This window comes from Leptonychotes weddellii, chromosome 7 (genome assembly GCF_054177405.1).
Source record: "Leptonychotes weddellii isolate Sample4059 chromosome 7, ASM5417740v2, whole genome shotgun sequence".
In the NCBI taxonomy this organism is placed as follows: domain Eukaryota; kingdom Metazoa; phylum Chordata; class Mammalia; order Carnivora; family Phocidae; genus Leptonychotes; species Leptonychotes weddellii.
The window spans coordinates 121,248,370-121,267,554 of NC_138375.1; the positions used below are offsets into that span (position 1 = coordinate 121,248,370).

Sequence of the window (19,185 nt, forward strand, 5' to 3'; positions counted from 1 at the left end):
GGCTCCCAGATCAGGATGTGAGCCGAAATCAAGAGTCAGATGCTCAGTGGACTCAGCCACCCAGGCGCCCCTGCCTATATATTTTTGACCCACATCCAAATCATGCTGATAGAGATGTTAGTATTTCCCTTATATAGGGTAGGCCTAGTTACTGTGGAATGAGACGGGAGATGGAATGGTTAAGCGTGGAGTGGGGGAGGAGTGAGTGGAAAGGCTATTAGAGGAAAATTGAAGTAATGGGGAATGAAGGGGGAATTGATCAAAACTGTCTTTATTCTTCAAAAGCAAGAATATACCCTGGTAGGATATTGAGAAGGCAGTATCATCATTTAACATTTTTCATTAATTAGAAAACTCGAATTTGTAATTTAACAAAGCAGTGAAAACAACCCTCTCCCTCCCTCCACGAAGAAACCTCCCTTGGCTACTCCACGTACACAACCGCGTCAGCATCACCTGGGAGCTGGTTAGAAACGGCGATTCCCAGACCCCAGACCAGCGCCATCGAAGCAGAATGATGGTCAGGTGATTACATGCACGAGACAGCCCGAAAAGCCCCGCTCTAAGCTAGGGTACTTTAGAACCAGTGTTTTGCTGAAAAGAATTTCTAGCCGGAGCCGCGTTTCGCGGCCTCTTGCAGCAGATGGCAGTAGCCCTCTCACTTCCTCCTAGCGGAAGGTTCCAGGCGGGGGCGAGCTCCGCGCGCCTCCGGAAGACCCCGGCTGCCTTGGGCCGGGGCGGGGGCGGGGGCGTGCTCCGGGGGGCGGGGCCTGGTCTGCCCAATGGGCTCTCCCGGGCGGGGGGCGGGGCGCTATTTCAGCCGCTCCCGGGGGCGCGCGCACGCCGCACGTCCCGGGCTCAGTATGTGGCGCGTTCCCCGCCAGCTGTGTGTGCAGTTTGCGAGGGGAGGCCAGCTCTGGGGCCCTTGGAGTAGGCCTGCCGCCTTCATGTCCTCTCTGCTCATCAATCAGGCCCAGTACGCTTGGCTGAAGGAGCTCGGGCTCCGCGAGGAAAACGAGGGCGTGTATAATGGAAGCTGGGGAGGCCGGGGAGAGGTATGCGGGCGTGCGGGAAATCTGCGGCCTCAGTGCGGTCCCTGCCCAACCCGACCCCCCGCCCCCACCCGCGGCTGCTGTGCACGGTTGTACTGGGTGGCAAGTTTTGAAGCCACATAGTAAACGTGTGCTTGTGTAGGGTGCCTTGAAAAATGCGTTTAGATTATTAGGTCTTTGTGTGCTATGGAGAAATCAGTGTCATTTTGGAGCTGGTAGGGCTTGAACTTCCCACACACGCTTACAGCCTTATGGCAGAGTTCTCCGATGGGTAGTGAAGACGTGCCACACGCTTAGCGTTGGGAAATTATCTCAATTTTGTGCTTGACTCTGGCTCTTCTGATGTGACGTGTCCACAGGTAATGTTCTGCCTTAGTTTTATACTGTCTTTTCTGAAATCTTTTGTTGGAGTTTGCAAGCCCGGACTTGCTGAAATCCTGTTAAAATTGTTGGGTGCTGAGCTTCCTCGAGGACAGGATTTTCAGCGTTTCTTTACTTCCAGAGCCACACACCATGACTGGCACTCGGTGAAAGCTCAATTAAGTGTTTTACAGAATAGGATGGAAAGGTAAGGTTATTACCGCTCAGATTTTTTTGAAAGCTGCATACAAAAGAAAGCTTTTATGAGAAGATGTTATAGAAAAACACAAAAAGGAAATGTTACATAACATGCCACAAAGTTTGTCGAGTGTGATATAATGAGCTTGCTTTGTTAGAGGAAACAGTCCTTTGGGTTATCTGTGACTGTAGGAGATGCAGGTGCTTTTAATTATTCTCTAAATCCCCTCTTCTGTTGGCACTTTGATCCTGTTTTTTCTGTGCCATGTCATTAGGTTCCTGGATACGTTACTCTCTCCTGAAAATCTAGCTATGCCTTGATTTTTTTTTTTTTTCTTTCTAATCTCTGCCGTTTGTGTGGAGATGGGCCTTTCCCATAGTTGTCCACTGTTGGCTCTTTCACCTTCTGACCAGGGCAGAAGAGCCAGAAGAGTAAGTAAAACGCGTCAGTTTGGTCTGTTATTTGTGGAAAAAGAGGTGAAGTAACGGGTTACGTTAGACTACTGCTTTTACACCTGATGTTTAGATGGCAAGCTGCGTTTTGCAAAAAGTGGTTTTGAATGTTTAGGTCAAAAATGAAAGCTCTGTAAGTGACCTATTTGTAATAGAAGTTAATGTAAAGATTCCAAGTTTGGATATGGTATCTAAGTTTAATTTCTTCCTCTGTTTTCCCATTTGGTCCGTTCCCCCATTTTGGAAGGGATTTCATTTTCTATAGATAGCATTCATTTTTTTTTTTTGTTTGAAGGTTGTCACGACCTATTGTCCTGCTAACAATGAACCGATAGCAAGAGTCCGACAGGTAAGTTTTTTGGTTTTGCTTTTTTTAATACAAACTGCCCATGGAGTTTGTGCCTGTGATGAAGAGCAGTATGGAGTCTCCCAGTCCAAGAATAAAGTGTTTATTTTTCATAGGACTTTTAAGAATATCTGGGAGAAACTGCTCACTCTTTGGGTTGGGGTGTCCTAGAAAAGGTGCAACAGAAAAGTCGTGGGGGGGGGTCCATTTAAGGCCATGTTTCTGAATCACCTGTTTTTGAGTGAAGATTCTAACCTGTGAAGTCTGGGTTGGAGCCCACGGTGTTGTCCCCAGATGAGGCTGATGGACCTTGCTTCTAGGAGCAATGTTTTAAAAAGCACAGCTGGATTCTAAGCTGTTTTACTGGATTCTCACAAGTGTTTGGGAAGCATAGGCTGTGAAATTTGTCCTAAACTACAAATCTGAGGGTCACCTAGAGATACTCCAATTCTTCTCCAAAAATATTGGGTGTTCTCAGAAGGGGATCCTCACTGCCCTTTGTTTTTCCCTTTGTCTCCCCACTACTTGCTAATTTAGGCCAGTGTGGCTGACTATGAAGAAACGGTGAAGAAAGCGAGGGAGGCTTGGAAAGTCTGGGCAGAGGTGAGTGTGAAGGTCATGGCACGATGACCTATGGTAACTGCAGGGAGAGAAGAGAACAATCTAAAGAGCAGTCAGTGCTCTCCGCAGTAGGAGTTGCTGGGGGCTGTGATAATCTGCTGCTGCAGTAGTCCCAGGTATGCCTTTTCCACATTTGGCCTTCAGTAAATGGTGATTTTAAGTGGATTGAAAGTCTGTCCTGAAGTAGCATACACCTCAGCTATGAACGCTATTTCCAATTGGAGTTTCTTAAGTTCCTAATTGGACTGTCTATGCTGCAAACACCCTTTTGCTGCTTCTCCCCGCTCCTTCCAGCCAGCTTTATGCAGGGCTGGGGGCTGGGGGTGTGGGAGGGAGTATCTCTGCAGTTGGTTGATAGTCCCGGTTCAAAGGGCAGGGCGTCGAGTTCCTGCAGTCCGATCAGGCATGGGGAGCGGGTGGTGCGTCCCGTCCCCCGTCTGTCTCTGATGTAGGAAAGAACGTTAGGGTTCGAAGCCCACGGCCAAGAAAGAACTCGTGAGACGTCTCTGGTGCGAAAAGGTGGTTTTATTAAAGCCCGGGGACAGGACCCATGGGCAGAACGAGCTGCACCGGGGTCATGAGGAGTAGCCCATTATATACTTTCAGGTTGGGAGGGGGTTTCGGATAGCGTTAAGTCTCGAAGGAATTTTGGAAGCAAGGTTTCCAGGACCTTGAGTGGGCTCCTATTGTTGGGAAAAGGTCATTTATAACCGTCTAATAAAACCTTAGTCATGAGACCCTTCAGGTGTATATCAGTGGGCCGTGTGCTTGGGGAATGATTACCAACACGTATCTTGGGGGCGTTTAGAGATAAAGGAAGTTTCCAAAGGAATTTTTACACGTTAGACTTACAGGATCCTGGTTGGGAGGAGGGTCGGGCTAGGATTGCCTTTTGCCTTTAGCAAAGTATTAACATCGAGGCAGTTGAGTCCCTAGAGGAATGACGCTCTGCCTGTTTCAAGAACTTGTGAGTGGGCTCTAGGTAGTAAGGAAATTTAATAATTTTTCTTCTGCCTTTGTTTTCCACACCATCTCCACCTTGGGTAATATGAGCCAGTGTAGGAGCTGTGACTGGAGCTGGGCTGGGCCACAGGGAGCTGTCCCTAGGTGAGGACTGGGCTCTGGAGAAGAGAGGGAAGAACTGGGGTAGCCTGCATTTCCCAAGCCTCCCTCCCCTCTCCCACTCCGAATATCCCATTCGATCTACCACCGAGGATTATAGGCCTGAGGGTAGAAGAACATCCTGAAGGTTTAACCCAGTTCTACCCTTGGGTAAATGACTTCCCTTCTGTGTGCTTTGTCTTGTAAATAGAGGAGACCAGGCCTGCCAGCCTCCTGGGATTATGGTGAGGGTTAAATGAGTTAATCATTCGAACTGCTGCCGAACCTGGCCATTGCAAACCTCCATACCTGAGCTAGGCACCCACGTGCTGCTCGGTTTGGGACTGCTGAGCCAGTGTTTTCTCTGAATCAAAGATTGCTAGGGTGACTTGGGGAGGGGCAGGCTCTCCCAGAGAGCCCTGAGTTGGATGCCCCTTACTTGTCAGCCAGGAGGCTGCCTCTGTGCAAACCAAGAGGAACATCATTCCTGTACTTGAACCAGATCTGGCTGTAAGTTGGCATAGCACAAGAAAAATATCCTTGAGCAGTAAAACGCCACTTCCAGGGACGCCTGGGTGGCTCAATCGTTAAGCGTCTGCCTTGGGCTCAGGTCATGATCTCAGGGTCCTGGGATCAAGCCCCGCATCAGGCTCCTTGCTCAGCGGGAAGCCTGCTTCTCCCTCTCCCACTCCCCCTGCTTGTGTTCCCTCTCTCGCTGTGTCTCTCTCAATTAAATAAGTAAAATCTTCCAAAAAAACAAAAAACGCCACTTCCAAAAGTAAATTGTGTGCTAAGTAAATAAAGTTCATCCTACTTAGAGAAAAATGTCCAAAGCAGTGTCATTTATTGTTTGCAAAATAATTTTTGTTTTCTTTTTGATCATAAAAGTGATACATATTTGAGGCACCTGGGTGGCTCAGTTGGTTAAGCGGCTACCTTCTGCTCAGGTCATGATCTTGGGGTGGGCTCCCTGCTCAGTGGGGAGTCTGCTTCTCCCTCTGTTCCCCCCCCCCGCCGCCCCCCCTCATGCACTCTCAAATAAATACAATCCTAAAAAAAAAGTAATACATATTTACTCAAAATTGGATGAGACACTAAGATAATCACATTGAATCCCCTTACCTCATCCTCTTCTATATAAAATGGGTATTGGGAGTTAGATTTTGTGGATTTCCTTACAGTCTTATGTGTTTCATAGTTGTGATTATTACACGAGGCATGTGTAAAATTTTGTGACCTATCGTAGCACTGCATCCAGCCTGAGGTATTTACAGAAAAGTTCATTACACTATTTTTTTGAGCAGTTTTAGGTTTATGGTATAGGAGAGGAAAAATCTTTTGCTTTTCACTCTTCTGTTCTGTGGCTGGTCCAATAATTGGCATAAAACAGATTCACAGGAGAAAAACATTTTAATTTCTCCTGTGGGGCGGGGAGGGGTGGCAGTGAGGAAAGATCCAAGATCTAAGGGCAGCCAGACTCCTAGGCTTCCATGCATCCAAAGCTCTGGGGCTCCTTGGTCGGGGGGGAGGAAGACAATTCACAGGAAGGTGAGAGGAACAAATGTTTGGTACGCAAATGTTTTCCTTGCCATGCAGCTTAGGTCTCTCCTTATAAAAGTGATCTCTGGTAATAACTCGCTTCTTGGCACAGATCCCCTTTTTAAGTTCTTTTAGGCAGTTAAGGGGGAGGAGAAAAGCTTTTCCTGAGTCTGGTGGCCTTGGTTGCCTTCAGATCAAAATAATCCTCATGCCAAAGTGGCACGTTCTGGCTCAGTCTGAGCCCTGTCAGCAGAGCGATGAGCAGCAAACGGGGTCCCTGTACCTCCTCATCACACTTAGCACGTTTCCCTCTTACCACCATCTTACATTAGTGCCATGCATTGGTTACAATGGGAGAGCCAATGCTGATCAATTAAAGTCCATAATTTGTGTTAGGATTCGCTGTTTGCATACACTGTTTTGAATGCCAGGGAAACCTGTGACCAGAAACGGCTCTTATAGGTGTGTGTGATTCAGGATCTTGCCTTTCCCGAACTGGTTTTTAAATCAAGTCTTGGCTCTGCCCTAGGGCTGGCAGCTGACATTGTGATGCTTCCCTTAATAGGGTGCTGTACTTTTTTGTTACTGCTATTTTCCTGTTGAGGATTGCATTTGGCAGTCTGCTCTCACTGAACAGTGCCCACCTCTGCACCTACCATGCTTTCTCCTACTTCCTGGACTGTTCAGATCTCCCAGTAGAGTGAGGTTGCCAAGTGGGAACGGGTTGTTGTCCTGGGTGATGGTGGAGTCAGTAGGGGATCCCACTTGTTAGAATTTGAGTTAAGCAATTGAGTTCAAAGTTGAGTGAAGTGCGCCTCCGGGGCTCCTGCCAATGGGGCAGTGACTTAGAGGCTGCTGGTGCCTCAAACAAGAACAGAGCAAAGCTCATCCCCTCCTGGTCTATGCACTTACCCTCCGGGCTCCTTACTCGTGTGGGGCTGCTTCTGCTTCGCCCTGATGGGTTTTGGCTGGCCTTGCCTATGTGAGGATAAACCACCGTTTCAATGAGTTCATTTGCGTTAGGCCTGGAATTTCTCAACGGGAATGTTTCTCTTTAAGGAAAAAGTATAAAATTATAGGAGGATAGATTATATACGCTGATTTCTTTCTCCTCACTATACCTAAGCACAGAGAATCTGGACGGGAATACTGGTTCTGCTGCTCTCTCTCAGGAACTGGTTTCAGCCCAGAATGCCACCGATTAAGGCTCCTCTGCATCCCCAGTGTGTCATTTTTCCCATCCATCTCTGGTGAGGAAGAGCCAGAGTGAGGACAGGCAGCTGTTAATGGGCCATCTGTAAGTGAATGAAGGAATACCATTTACATGGAAGCTCTTCAACATGGGTTTCCTCGTATTATTACCCCAAAGGCTCAGCTGATGATTCTCTCAGCGCTGATAATTCCTTCCTCGTGGCTGTCCGGGATGCTCTTTCTAAATAAAACTTCACAGGTGCAGTGTGCAGGGATGAGGACTCTGGTTGCCCATCTCAGGAGGGCATGAGGTTATGAATGGTCTGTTGTGGTGGGACCAGTCAAGCTCACCTGGGAGGTGGGGCTATCTTGTTGCCTGCTCTGCCTTCATTTCCCTCCCCCCAGACCTACTCCTGGCTTTCTCAATTCTTACTACTCTATCCTGTCATTTGGGAGGCTGGAACAAAAATGAAGAGGCTCTACATTTGAATGGTCTTGGATGGAATCTAGCCCAAAAGTTTCAGGGGTGGTGTTTCTCCTATCTACCCAGGGTTGAGAATCTGTCAATTACCATTTGTCAGTGAGTAAGTCTTGAGTGTTTTAAAATTACGTTTATCTCTATTGCTGTTTTTGTAATTGAGACAAGTCACCATCCTTGTCTTGCCTAATGGTCTTCCTCTGTGAATCTTGTCTCCCTCTGATCTCTTTACTAGACCATAACTGGAGTGATTTTTTTAAGTAAGTTCTAAGCCCAACGTGGAACTCGAACTCATGACCCCAAGATCAAGAGTTGCACGCTGTATGCACTGAGCCAGCCAGGTGACCCTGGAGTGATACTTTAAAATGCACTGTGCTTTCCCCCCTACCATTTAACACCCTCTAGTGATTTTCCCAGTATTTTTTGGAGGATCCTTTATAAGGTCCTTTGCATTGTGGCCCCTAATTTTCTCTCCTTCTTTTAACAACCCTTTGAATTTTCCAAAAATCCTCCATATTTTCTCTTGCCTTTTCGCCTTTGCATATGCTAAGTTTCCTGTTGCCCATAATTTTCCTCTGCTTTCTCTACCTCTTTACCTGGCAAGGACCAATCATGCTTGAGGTCTTAGATCTCAACTTTAAACTTCTTCAGAAAGCCGCCTCCTTCCCCACTCACTAACCCCAAGCACCACTAAGTTAACACTGCTAGGTTCTCCCCTTGTACAATCTGGCTTCTCCAGCACAGCACTCACCACATGAGATTGAAATCACCTGTTTCTTGCCTCCACCACCCCATTGGGGAGTTGGTTTCTAGTGGGCTGGAATTGTAGCTGTCTTCCCTGGTATCCCTGGGGAAGAACAGAGTATCTGGCACATAGAAAGTGTGTAATAATGATTGGTTAGAGACCGAATAATACATACACAGAATACAATGTAAAGGGCCATGTGTTTTGGCCATTCTGGTTGATGTTAACCAGTTTGCTAAACTTAGAAACCTGTATGCTAAACTCACTTGAGCCCATCCCATGGCTCTAGGAAGTGTGTAGGATCTGTGCTAATTCAGGTAACATTGCAATTTTTGTTTCTTGTTTTCAAAAGAGTGCATATATTGTAAAAATGGCAAATGTTGTAGACATAGGAAATGTGGGGAACAGAAGTCTGTTATAATTCCATCCCCCCAAAAAGTCCCATTCCCCAGAAATGACCATTCTTAACATCTTGTATATTTCTTCAAATATAAGCAAAAGTTTAGTTATCGTATGCATTATTTTGCTATTTTCTGTTCTCCAGTTACAACTCTTTAAAGTTTTCCCGTATGAATCTACCTTACTGTGAAGTATCCCATTTTATAGCTGTTCCGTAATTAACCGGTCATGTGTTGATGGACATTAAGATGGTTGGTTTGTCTCCGCTAGAAAACGGCGTTGTGATTAAGTGTTGTACCTTTGCTAGGTTGTACACTTATGTATATGCTTGATATCCAGGAGTGGAATGACCTAGTCAAAGGGTAGGAATGGGGGCGCCTGGGTGGCTCAGTTGGTTAAGTGACTGCCTTCGGCTCAGGTCATGATCCTGGAGTCCCTGGATCGAGTCCCGCATCGGGCTCCCTGCTCGGCGGGAAGTCTGCTTCTCCCTCTGACCTTCCCCCCTCTCATGTGCTCTCTCTCATTCTCTCTCTCTCAAATAAATAAATAAAATCTTTAAAAAAAAAAAAGGGTAGGAATGGTTTAAATGTTAATGGTATGCCAAGTTACCTTCCAGAAACGCTCTATCACGACCCGGTGATCTATTTGGGAAGAGCAGAGCGAAGATGAGCCCTGAGTTCTGGGTCAGGCTCTGGGAGATGGTGGCCCTTGAGCAGTGAGCAGTGCTGTGATAGCTCTCTCTAAGAGGTGGTGCGGGACTGGCTCCAGCCTGCGGGAAGCCACCCTTAGAGTTGCCCTGGAGGAGAGGCAGAGTTAATTGGGAAGAGCTGGAGAGGAGTGATGATCACAGTTGAGGAAGTCCTGTCTCCACTTGTGCATCACATCTCAAACTTCACGTGGCCCAACCTGTACTCTTTACCTCCATAAACCCCTGACGCTTCTGAGTCTTCCTCGTCTCAGGAATTGTACTTCAAGCCAGAGACCTGGGCTTCATCCATGGTTCTTGCACTTCCCTCATTTCCCACAGCTATTCCGTTACTGTGTCCTGTCCATTCTGTTTCCAAAATAATCCCGAATCTACTTTATAGTCTCCCTTGCTTCAGTTTTACAACTAAGTTACTGTAATCTTTGGCCTAGGCCACTAGAGTATGTTCTTAATTGGTCTCCCTGCTTCTACTCTTCCCCTCCAATATATGCTCTACCTATCCCACATTGATTTTTTTTTTTTAAGATTTTGTTTTAGAGAGAGAAAGAGAGTGGGGGGAGGAGCAGAGGGAGAGGGACAAGTAGATTCCGTGCTGAGTGCAGAGCCTGATGTGGGACTTGATCCCAGGACACTGAGATCATGACCTGAGCTGAAATCAAGAGTTGGACTCAGGGGCACCTGGGTGGCTCAGTCGTTAAGCATCTGCCTTCGGCTCAGGTCATGATCCCAGGGTCCTGGGATCGAGCCCCGCATCGGGCTCCCTGCTCAGTGGGAAGCCTCCTTCTCCCTCTCCCTCTGCCCCTGCTTGTGTTCCCTCTCTCGCACTGTATCTTTTTCTGTCAAATAAATAAATAAAATCTTAAAAAAAAAAAGAATTTAAAAAAAAAAAGAGTTGGACTCAGACGATTAACTGACTGAGCCACCCAGGTGCCCCCTGCACAGCGGTCTTAATAAAAGGCAAAGCAGGGGCACTTGGCTGGCTCAATCGGTGGAGCAAGCAACTCTTGATCTTGGGGTCTTGAGTTCAAGCCCCAGTTTAGGCGTAAAACTTACTTAATTAAAAAAAAAATCTTTGGGGGAAAAAAAAGGTCAAGCAAGTCATCTCCTTAAAAACCATTAAAGACTTCCCATTGCACTTACAGTAAGATTCAGTAAGATTATTAGCTCCATGAACACCTCGTTTATTTTTGCCCCAGTGCCTGGCATTATTCCTGTCATATAGTAGGTGCTCAGAAAATAGTGAGTGAATCATAATTTGAATAGGTTATGGAATACTGTTCTAGGGTTTGGCTATGCAGTCAGTTTGACCCATAAGAAAATGTCATTGGGAATCATAAAGGTTTACTGGTATTTAAGGTATTTTTTTTTTTTTTAAAGATTTTATTTATTTATTTGAGACAGAAAGAATGAGAGAGAGAGAGCACATGAGAGGGGGGAGGGTCAGAGGGAGAAGCGGGCTCCCTGCCAAGCAGGGAGCCCGATGTGGGACTCGATCCAGGGACTCCAGGATCATGACCTGAGCGGAAGGCAGTCGCTCAACCAACTGAGCCACCCAGGTGCCCCGGTATTTAAGGTATTTTAAGCTTTTTTAGAGTCATTGTGTTCAGTTATGGAATTTCTCTCTGTACTTGGCACAGACCCTTACTCTCCAAAAACCTATCATCTGGATGATGTTTTCTGGGGCTCTGGGATTGGTGTTAGGGATATGCCATAATTACAGTTTGGATGTGATCAGAAAGTCATCTGTTGGGTTTGTATTTAGCTCTCTTAGAGCATGTTTGTCTAATACTGTGTTGCAGATACAAGTTTACACTTTGAATCAGATGCTAAGATTCCATTCTCTTCTTAGGTTCCTGCTCCGAAGCGAGGAGAAATAGTGAGACAGATTGGGGATGCTTTGCGGGAGAAGATCCAAATACTAGGAAGTTTGGTAAAGTATTTTCATAGTGAATAGACATTCCTTTGAGTTGCAGAATAAGGCTGCTATGCATTTGTGTTTAAGATTATAAGAACAGTTTATACATTTAAAAAATGTCTTTAAAGATGAACAAGATGAACTGGGAAGAGTAAAGACAATTTATGGATTTTTAAATTAAGATAATAACAGACTTTCTGTAGTTTATACCTTCACAAAATAGACAAGAAATACAGTTTGCTTCCTTCTGCACCAGCCCCCCCAACCTCTGCCTCATAAATTTAGTATTTAAAACATGAATTGTGTTGCAAAATTGCTTCTTGGCTTTTTGGTTTTTTAGGTGTCTTTGGAGATGGGGAAAATCTTAGTGGAAGGTGTGGGAGAAGTTCAAGAGTACGTGGATGTCTGTGATTATGCTGTTGGCTTATCGAGGATGATTGGAGGACCCATCTTCCCTTCTGAAAGTAAGCAATGAAGTCAGTTAAGCTAAGACTTCTGTCCTCTTCGGCCATACTCCAAAAAAATGCCCTGGCTGTGAATGATTTTCAGAGGAGGAATTGCATGTAGCATGTAAATATATGAAAATGTCTTTAATATCTGTACTAACAAATGTAAATTAAAATAGGTGAAAATATCAGATCAAGATACCTGTTAAATTTTTCTGTTTTTAAAGATAAGACTCCATTTTGGGAAGTCCGTGGGTGAGATAACCACTCATTTATGGGGACTTTTGGTAACATGAATCACCGGTCCATCAGGAAAACAATTTGAAAATAAATCCGAAGGGCCCAAAATGTTTAATACCAGTTTCAAGACTAATTTGAGTAAATACTCTGAAATACGACAAAGGTTTATATATAAAGGTGTTCATTGTAGTATCAATAGGAAAAATTTGAAATGACCTAAATGCCTTATCATATGACAAATGTTAAGCTAATTTTGGTAGTCTATTAATACATTTTAAAAGTCATACTTAATGGAGATTGCTCTCCCCTAACCCCACACTTTGTTTCTTTTTCTTTTTTTAAGATTTTATGTATTTATTTGACAGAGCACAAGCAGGGGGGGAGCGGCAGAGGGAGAGGCAGAGGGAGAAGCAGGATCCCCACTGAGCAGGGAGCCTAACATGGGGCTTGATCCCAGGACCCTGGGATCATGATCTGAGCTGAAGGCAGATGCTTAACCAACTGAGTTACCCAGGTGCCCCTAACCCCACACTTTATGAGAAAGTTGTATTTTTTTTTTTTTAAAGATTTTATTTATTTTGACAGAGAGAGACACAGCAAGAAAGGGAACACAAGCAGGGGGAGCGGGAGAGGGAGAAGCAGGCTTCCCGCTGAGCAGGGAGCCCGACATGGGACCCTGGAATCATGACCCGAGCCGCAGGCAGGCACTTAACTGACTGAGCCACCCAGGCACCCTGAGAAAGTTGTATTTACTTAAATTATTTTAATTTTTTTTTAAGAGGTGATAAATTCATATCACAAAATTGGAAAGGAATAAAAAGGTAAAGGATGAAAAAATTTTCTTCCTACCTCCCTGGATACTCCCTACTAGTCCCATGGAAATAGTGAATGTTTCTGGTTTCTTCTTTATCTTTTTAGAGGTTTTGCAGGCAAACACTTGTCCTTTAGGAACACCAACATTAGCAAGCTATATGGTCTGTTCTGTACTAATTTTTTACTTAGTGTGTCTTATAGAGATTGTTGCTTATTATTCCAGTAAGGGACTTCATCTTTTTTTATGCCTTTCTATTGGTTGTGAGGACGCTAATTTTTTAAGCCAGTTCCCAAAGGATGGATATATGTAGGGCATTTCCAATTTTTTGCTGTACTCTATGTTGCAGGGACTGACCTTGTACTCAGAGGAGGTTTCAACAGTGAGGATAAGGGTTTTTGTGATCTGTAACGTTGGCGATGTTAATGGAGCAAAACAGGCGACTGCATTTCTGCAGAGAAAGTACCAAGGCGGGGCGCCTGGGTGGCTCAGTCGGTTAAGCGTCTGCCTTCAGCTCGGGTCATGATCCCGAGGTCCTGGGATCAAGCCCTGCATTGGGCTCACTCTCATCAGGGAGCCTGCTTCTCCCTCTCCCGCTGCCATTCTCCCCCTGCCACTTGTGCTCTCTGGCTCTCTATCTCTTCGTCAAATAAATAAATAAAATCTTAAAAAAAAAAAAAAAGAAAGTATCAAGGGGTGCAAGTCAGCCAGAGCAGTGACTGGTTGTCTGTGTGTAGCAGAATTATTGATGGTTGTTACTGTCTGTTTTTCTCTATTTTCAAAAATTTCCGTGATGGAAATTATATTACATTTATAATCAGGAAAAGTAATATATTTTTTTAAAGAGCACATTTTCCTGTTTTTTCTTGGCATATTTGGCAAATTTCCTAATGGTGGAAAGAATTGGAATTTTTTTTTTTTTACTGTCCTTAATTAGGTATATAACAATGATTCCCATTATCCAAGATGAATTTTATGTTACTGATAATTTTTTCTTTTTTTTTTTTTTTTAAGATCTTATTTATTTGAGAGAGAGTGAGAAAGAGAGCACAAGTGGGGAGGAGGGACAAAAGGAGAGGGAGAAGAAGACTCCCTGCTGAGCAGGGAGCCCCATGTGGCGTTGAATCCCAGGACCCTGGGGGTCATGACCTAAGCTGAAGGCAGATACCCAACCGACTGAGCCACCTGGGTGCCCCGTTACTAATCATTTTCAATAGGCTTTTCTAGTTAAAAAAGTAAATTGCCAGTTTGGAGAAGTACACATGAGCAAACAAAGAACTTCTTTGACTTATACCTACTGAGATGTCTGCCTCACCAATTAAAATCTTTTTCAGTTGTTGGGACATTTTTTAGAAGCGTAGGTTATTCATCTATCTATGCAGAGGCTTTGCGGGTAACTTTGATTTCATTAATGTAGTAAATGCTTACTGAGTGTGTACCAAGTGCCAGGTGAACTGATAGTGATACTTGATCAGTAAGGCATTGTCCTTGTCCTGAAGGAATTAATTAATTGATTGAGAGAGGAAGCAAGTGTGCATATTAGTGGGACATGGGTAGGGGGGAGAGGGAGAGAGAGGATCTTAAGCAGACTTCACGCCCAGTGCAGAGCCTTACATGGGGCTCGATCTCACCACCCTGAGATTATGACCTGAGCCGAAATCAAGAGTCAGAGGCTTAATCACGGAGCCACCCCGGTGCCCTGTCCTGGAGGAATTTGTACGCTTCAAGGTACCTTATGTTTTAGAGTGCGAGGCAAGTGGGAGACAAGTAATGGGATAATTGCGACAGAGCATGGTAGGTACTGTGATGGGGTACAGGGGAGGGTGGTGACCCTGAGCCAGCCTTGTGAGGCAGTCAGGAAACGCCCCTAGGAGACAGTACTGCAAGGTCAGGCCTCAAGGAGGAGATGGGCGGGGTGCTGGGGCAGGGGTAGCTCTGACACGGGGAAGAAGTCTGTGATTTAAGGTGGGAGGACGTGGCTTGTTTGGGCAACTGCCTTGCTTCAGCATAGCTTGAGGGCACCGCGTGAGGGGAGAGACTGGGTGGTGATGGCGCCCCGGGAAGGAACCCGGCCTGCTGAGGGACTTGGACTTTGTCCTGAGGACAGCTACAGTAGCCATCCAGACGCCACAGGCTTGTAAGCAGGGGACGGAGGGCATCAGGGCTGCACTGGCTGGCCTCCGTGGGGAGGAGGATGACGGGAGGGGCCAGGAAGAGGCTGTGTCAGCACAGGATCTCTAGGGGGATTGAGCTCAGCTAAAGGGGGGCCTGGGAGGGAGGGCAGCTACTACTGGGTTCTGTGTTCCCACAGCGAGAGTGCGGCCAGAGAGATGGACGGCTGGGAGCCCTACCTTCCCCGTCAGTCTGTGGTTTTAACTCTGTGAGCTGTCACCTTACTGTTCCAGTTCACTGCTCCGGCTGCCTTTGATTAAAATACTCCCCTTGTGGGATGGTGGGTGATGTTACATTTAAAATTTGTATATAAGATACATATTTTTCTAATAGATTTTTTTTTTAAGGTTTTATTTATTTGACAGAGAGAGACACAGCAAGAGAGGGAACACAAGCAGGGGGAGTGGCAGGGGAGAGGGAGAAGCAGGCTTCCGGCCGAGCAGGGAGCCTGATGCGGGGCTCGATCCCAGGACCCTGGGATCATGACCTGAGCCGAAGGCAGACGCTTAACGACTGAGCCACCCAGGCGCCCCATAAGATACATATTTTTCTTTGTATTTCTCATTTTCTTATATGAACATAAAGACTTGTGCACTTCATTTAACGTACATGTAATTCTTAGAGCTGTTCTTTTTTCTTACAAATGAGCCACCTTGTCTCTCTTTGGAGAGATGGGCCAAGGGCTTTACAGGCAATGTAAAGAACAGGAGTCACAGGTCCTGGGTCGTGCCCTTGGCATTCACATCATCCAGGGCACCTCTCATCGCCTCTTTGAAGTTTTGTTGTCTCCCAGATGGTGCTGATGCTGCCCTGCTCCACACAGAGCTCCTGTGAGGATCAGAGGCATAAAGGTATCCGTACAGTGTATAACCTATCAGAGTAGTAACAGCTTTATTGTATGCTAATTAATGTACCTGTGTAAAGTGATCCATTGCAAGGCCTCTGGAATCCCCACTGGGTCTGGTGCACCTTCTTTCTCTGAATGATTTCAGACTCTGTTGTTATTATTACCATCAAATGCATTAAGATGATGTGCTTAAGCATGTTCTGCCCCATCCCGTGTCCTCAGGACCTGGCCACGCGCTCATTGAACAGTGGAATCCTGTGGGCCTGGTTGGCATCATCACTGCGTTCAACTTCCCGGTGGCAGTGTATGGCTGGAACAATGCCATTGCAATGATCTGTGGGAACGTCTGCCTTTGGTAAGACCTCACCTTCTTACGCAGTAGTAAAATGATAAAAGTAGCCATTTTCAGGTACTGCTCAAAGGATTTTAAATGTATTGAAATGTTTTCTAATAGCCGACTCTTCGATGAACATGTAAGTCACACCTGCTAGTTGTACAGTACTGAGTTTTTATTATTATGTATTTTGCCATTGGTAGAATTAATTTTTTTGCCTTATTTTTTTTTTTGGCAAAGGCTTGTGCCCACTCTTGTTTCCAGCTCTTTCCACCCCAAGTGAGTATACTGTAAGAGTTAGTGTCAGGATCTATAGGTTTCAGGGCTCACCACAAGGCTGTTTCCACTTCAGGTAAAAGCTACAAGTGTCCCCAGGTCACCTGCAGTTCTGGCCAGCCTTGTATAAATTAGGAGGTCCCCACGAATCCTCAGTTTCAATAATTCACTAGAATGACCCATGGAACTCAAGACAATGCTATGTTTAATGATTATAGTTTTATTTTAAAAGTCTCATACTCTACCAGCTGAGCTAACCAGGCACTTAATTATAGTTTGATTTTAAAGGATACACATAGGGTAAGGTGTAGAAGGGTCCCAGATGCAGAGCTTCTATGCCTTCTCCCAGTTTAGCTGGGACGTGTCACCCTACCTACCAAAGAAGCTGCACGGATCTTGGTGTCTACAGTTTTTCTTGGGATTTCCTTAGAAAGGCACAGTTGATTAAATCGTTGGACATGTGATTGGACTCTCTCAGTCCTCCTCCCTTCCCCATAGGTGGAGTCAGGGAGGGCTGAAAGTTCCAACCCTCTACAACCCTCTAATCACATCGTTGGATTTTATGGTGACCAGACGACGCCACCCGCCGTCTGGCAGCTGGCTAGCAACCACCCCCCATCAAGTCACCTCATTAGCATAACAGAGACACTCCGGAAATTCCGAGGGGTTCTGATGCTATTTCAGAAACTGGGAACAAAGACCCAGATGTATTCTTTATACCCCACTCTAGGAACAAAACTAAGTTAAAAAGTTGGTGGAAAGAGTCACAACCTTCTTTGTGAAATTTGACTCCCCCCCCCCCCATAAAAATTTCATAGTGAATCTTGAAGTGATTGTGCAGCCCTTGGCCAGTGTTCCCATTGATAATTAACTTTTACATCTTTATAAAATATGTGATAGTAGAAGTTAGTTGGGAAATGTCTATTTCGTAGATGGCAAAACACTTCCCTGTTTTTAGCTTCCATGGTGAGATCAGGAAAGCCGGGAGAGTTGTCTTGGCTTGTTTGGCGTCTATCCCACTTATTGCCTTAACTGTAATGTTGTGTTCAGTTGAATATATTCACAGACTGTCTACAAAAGCCAGGCATCGTTGGGAGATTAATGATTTGGCACCATGTTGCCAAAGAGACCCACGCTTTCCGGTATTTGAATGCATAAAGACTAGTCGTATGGCTTTTCTCAGCCCTGTGAGCCTTCTTCTGGGGAACTTCTGAAGTTCATGTTGATAGATTAACATTTCCATAATTGACAAAGGTTAATATAACAGTTCCTGTGACAAAGGTTAATGTAACAGTTCCTGTGTTCAGTGCAGCAAGCAGGTTCAAAATTGTCATTTTCATGTTTTTCAAAATTTTATAGTCCCTTGGGTCCCAGAGACACAAAGCTGAAGAAGGACAGATTCTGATTTCAGTTACTAGGCTCCGTGGTCTAATTGGACAGAACTTGTCACAAAGACTTTTGGTTCTGCTTGACAGTAAAAGGTACTTATGATTTCCACCAAATTAAGTTGCCTTTTTTTTTTTTTTAACCCTGTCAAGGAAAGGAGCTCCAACAACTTCGCTCATTAGTGTAGCCGTCACAAAGTAAGTATGTGTGGCTTTCTTTTTCCTGAGTGTTGAGTAATCTCAAAGAGTGATTAGTAGGCCCTGATTTTTAATTCAGTGTGGAAGGGTCACATTTACTTAAGCATGGAACTTGGATAGCCTCTTTCTCCTTTGATTGTAATAACATTTTGATAATCATTTTACAGCATATGGAGCTCTTTCAGAGCCGTATCATTGAACTCTTTGGAAACATGCCAGATATTGATTAACATGTTGAAATTGAGCTCTTATAAACCTTTATGTCACTTGGGAAATAAAAACAAATCCAGTGGAAAGGAAGTCGTGCAATTTAGGAGCTATATTTAGTAAATGCTGAACATGTTCATGGTTTTGACTTCTACCCAGCTACTGCGTTTATTGCTTTTGTTTAATAAGTGGTTAGCAAAACAGAAAGAAATGATAATACTGTTCTACTGATTCTAACAATGTCTAAAATGTACTTCATTCTTGGATTATAAAATATTTTTAGTTCATTTTTGAGAACTTGACAATTCTGATTAGGTCATAAAAGCAGTGTTACTCATCTGTCATTGTGGAATTTAGAGTCTGTATAGAAGAGGATACCTTCCCATGTAGAGTGATGATTGTTGACAGTCCTTGATGTCCCATCGGTTGCATGGTCTGCCTTCTCTGATAGAAGGATTGCTCATAGGAAGCATGTGGAGTCTCTGTGGAAGAGGGTCCTTAATGTTAGAAGTTCATTTAGGGGCAGTGGCTTAGGAATTGAAACGTGGGCTGAAAAAGAGAGTAGTGTGTGTTAGTATTTACTTGAAAGGAATATGTGATATTGAGGAAACTTTATCCTCCAAGGCAAGATGATTAAATTGAATAATTAAATAATTATTGACTTATAATTAAAATTTATTATAATTATACTTAAATTATAATTAATATTACAGACAACTGTAATCTGCAAAACACATGAGACAGGACACAGCTATAAAAATGATGAGGTTCCTAGGCAGTTGTTTTATTTTTTGGGTTTTTTGTTACAGGGTTTTTGTTTGTTTGTTTGTTTTTCCTGGGTGCAGAAAGGTAAGGTTTTATTAAAGCACGGGGGCAGGACCTGTGGGTAGAAAGGGCTGCCTCCCAGGCAGTTTAAAAAACAAAAAACTCAAAACAGTTACTCTCGATATAGTGAACAGACTTGCCAGTTGTTACTAAGCAGCTGGTTTAAAATACCTATTTTGATAACAGTTCCAAATGTTCTAGGTGATTGCTGCTTTGAGCTTATTTTTTTTTTTTAAGATTTTATTTATTTATTTGTGAGAGAGAGAATGAGAGAGAGCACATGAGAGGGGGGAGGGCCAGAGGGAGAAGCAGACTCCCTGCCGAGCAGGGAGCCCGATGC

At 44.7% G+C, this 19,185-nt stretch overlaps 1 protein-coding gene across 1 annotated transcript in view; it reads left to right on the forward strand.

Moving 5' to 3' along the window:
- The first annotated feature begins 828 nt into the window (after window positions 1-828).
- Window positions 829-19,185, forward strand: part of ALDH7A1 (aldehyde dehydrogenase 7 family member A1) — a 42,999-nt gene continuing 24,642 nt past the window's right edge. The window contains exons 1-7 of the mRNA XM_006736166.3: window positions 829-1,055; window positions 2,359-2,412; window positions 2,947-3,012; window positions 11,039-11,119; window positions 11,445-11,568; window positions 15,843-15,975; window positions 17,769-17,813. Coding sequence (XP_006736229.3) covers window positions 864-1,055; window positions 2,359-2,412; window positions 2,947-3,012; window positions 11,039-11,119; window positions 11,445-11,568; window positions 15,843-15,975; window positions 17,769-17,813 — 695 coding nt within the window. The 5' untranslated portion in view covers window positions 829-863. The remainder of the gene's footprint in view (window positions 1,056-2,358; window positions 2,413-2,946; window positions 3,013-11,038; window positions 11,120-11,444; window positions 11,569-15,842; window positions 15,976-17,768; window positions 17,814-19,185) is intronic.